General features: G+C 48.4%; 2 protein-coding genes across 5 annotated transcripts in view; both read left to right on the top strand.

The window, feature by feature from the left end:
• Positions 1-2,935, top strand: part of B3GALT5 (beta-1,3-galactosyltransferase 5) — a 132,287-nt gene that overhangs the window by 75,852 nt on the left and 53,500 nt on the right. The window lies entirely within an intron of this gene.
• Positions 1,558-2,935, top strand: part of SH3BGR (SH3 domain binding glutamate rich protein) — a 32,138-nt gene continuing 30,760 nt past the window's right edge. For 2 of the 4 annotated variants that reach the window (XM_083608815.1, XM_083608814.1), the window contains exon 1: positions 1,723-1,871. In XM_083608815.1, the coding sequence (XP_083464941.1) occupies positions 1,794-1,871 (78 nt within the window). In that variant the 5' untranslated portion in view covers positions 1,723-1,793. Of the gene's footprint in view, positions 1,872-2,935 lie in introns of all 4 variants that reach the window. The other 2 variants (XM_083608817.1, XM_083608816.1) reach the window with 2 other exon arrangements.

Below are 2,935 nucleotides of genomic sequence, written 5' to 3'. Positions count from 1 at the left end.
GCAAAGGTTTCCTTGTTTTATCCCGGCAGCAGAGGCCCCAAGTTATCCGTCCCCCACCCCGCCCCCACCCGTGAGAAAAGTAAATCGACTCGAGAGATCGACTCCCTCTGCGATCTCACCCAAAAACAAGCGCGCACTTTCCTAATGGGCAGTGTGATGACTATCACGCATCTCTCGGGGACTCTTCAGGTGTAGGGTAGCCAACGTGGCTTCTGTCCAACTAGGGCAAAGGATCCTGTCGAATGAAGGGGCAGACTCCAGAGAGTGGCACCCAATACAATGCGTTGTGTGTTTTTAGCAGGGGGAGTTTCTCTCTCGACTTCATGCGCCGCTGGACCCTGGAGGGGCAAGGGAACCAAAGTTCTGCACTCCTTATAACAACAATACTTAGGTGGGGTCTCACTCCCTTCCCAGGTGGGGTGAGATGGGCAGAAGAAGGCGCTGCAGTTCCGTTTGGTTCAGACTCGGCGGCGGCAGCAGGTTGCCGATGGGTTTCTTTGTCCCACCGCCAGGCCCAGCGAGAGTGGCTGACGATTACATTTCTTTCCCTTTGACCATAGCTGTCAACTTTTCCCTTTTCTTGCGCGGAATCCTATTTGGAATAAGGGAATTTCCCTTAAAAAATGGGAAAAGTTGACAGCTATGCCTTTGACATCTCTGCTGTCTGAAATGAGTGGAAATCTGGATAGGTTTCTTTTTCTCAAATACGTGGTTTGGAGAAATGTCACTGGTCTTTGTTTTGGAATAAGTAATTACGTTGCTGGCAGCATCGAGAGTCTATTGAAGCTGTCAAATGTCTATTTTTTTTGGTAAAAATAAAACCATAAAACATTTTCCATCACTCATACACACAGAGAGAGAACGGAGCATTAGAGAACACACCATTCAAAAGGGCATGTTTAGTAAGAGTTATACAAGGTACTAAAACTTGAGATTTTGGAGGAAGCAGGGTCCACAATATTTTTACATTCTGATGCTTTTCATCCAGAGTTTTGCAGGTCAGGGTGCAGGATCCACCTCATCTCAATGCATGCCAATACTTTTTTTTTGCCTGGCTATTTATGGGAGCAGTCCTAAAATCCACTGTGTGTAATAAACAACCGATCACTGGACCAATGGCCATGGAGGAGAAGCCAGCGCATTTCAATGGCCCTTCTACCTCATTCCTTTTAGTGTTGTTCTCACTTTTGGATCCTGGTTTGCAACCTGCCTTAAAAATGGGCAAGCTTGGGACCTGAACTCTTATTGTTTCCGCTGCAGCTCTTTCATAGTTTCTACTTCCCTCCTTTTGGGAAAAGGAAAAAAAAAAACTCCGAAAGTTTTGCCCGATTGCCTGTACAGAACCTGAGGTGCCTTGCTTTGACAAGAGGGTATATGCAGGCCCTTGGACGCAGAAGAAGCCGATTGAGAAAAAAGCTGCCCCACATAGCTGTCTCTCTCCTCTCTCCCGGCCCTCCCTCGCCACCCTGCGTGGATTGGTGCACCGCCGTCCCTGGCCTTTTAAGGGCTGTCCCCCGGTCAATCTAAAGCGACGAGCGCGGGGGGCAGGTGCAAGTCCTCCTGCAATGGATACTTTTACCAGCCAATCGTGCCCTGGCCCGTCTGCCCCCCAAATGCCTTGGAGCCAATGAGCTGATGCGGAGCGGGGTGGGGGTGGGGTGGGAACGGCAGGGAACCAGCGGAGCCCAGGAGTCGCGGGGATTCTTCGGGGATTCTCGCTCTGTTCCGGGCAAAGAGGGCCGCGCGCTGCTGCTGCTTCCCCTTGCTGCGGGTTCCCTCTGGGTGTCGTCGGAATGGTGATCAAAGTGTTCGTAGCGACGTCCTCGGGGTCTACCATGGTAGGTATAGCCGAGCGATGTACGTTCCCACGGGTAAGAGCTTCCAGAAGCTTTGGGAAGGACTTTGTTGACGAGGAAAGGGGCGTGGTGCACATACGTACTGAATGGCACGTCTTGGGTGTCTTCTGGTTTTTTTGCAAATCCAGGAGGGCCATGGGATTGGTCTGCAGCTGCAGTTAAAGTTAACAGCTTAATGCATCTCAGGAAGCGGGTTTGAGTCCACCGAAACTGACCGACACGTGTCCGTTATTATTTAAACGGAGGCGCACCGCAATCTTCCCGACTGATTCAAGGTGCAGAGAAACACGGAGGCTGAAATACTCTACTTCCTCAGGAGTAAGCCTACTTGAACTCACGGGGACATTCTTCTGAGTAGGATTGGCCTGTGGAATAATGCCACATCTTTGTGCATGCCTGCACATCAGTGAAAAAAACAACCTTTGCACAACATATTCCTTTTAGCAAGTTTTGCAGATCTTTCTTTTCTTTTTTCTTTTTTAAAGCATTCTGCTTTTGCTATTGGAACAATAATGATCATCAGGCTTGGTTGTGGTGTGTAGACTTTTTCTTTTGAGAAATATTGCTATATAAGGGGTACTGCTCATGCGCACAAAAATTAAGCACATGCTATCTTAGCATTGCCATCTTAACATTTTAAATCTTTCTTACCGTGAGTTTTGAGCATGCCTACTGTTAAGTGATCAGAACAGCTATGCTGGCTGAAGCTAGCAAACGGCATGCACTGAGAAGTTTGGAAGGTGGGACCTGGGCATGAACTGTTTCCTTTTATATCCAGTTCCCACATGAGCTCAAATTGCAGCCCTGGCTGAGCAATCAGTCACAGTGACACTTCTAAACAAACTGACTGCTGCTTGCACATAGCTCCGAGGCTGCATTGCTAACTGCCTTGCACTAACACAACCTCAAGAAGTTTCCAGAGCAGAAGGACTGAAAAGGACTAAATGGAAAAGCTTGTCTTCTCCGCAACTGCAGGCTGCTCTCTTTAGCACCTGGGTAGCAGAGCTTCCATTTGGCCCAATATACTTCAAAGAGAATCGTATTTGCATTTGATTGTGTATAATGGATGATGCCATTTG

The sequence above is a fragment of the Podarcis filfolensis genome (genome assembly GCF_964270895.1).
Source record: "Podarcis filfolensis genome assembly, chromosome: 4".
NCBI lineage: Eukaryota > Metazoa > Chordata > Lepidosauria > Squamata > Lacertidae > Podarcis > Podarcis filfolensis.
This window is presented reverse-complemented; position numbering and strand designations above follow the sequence as displayed.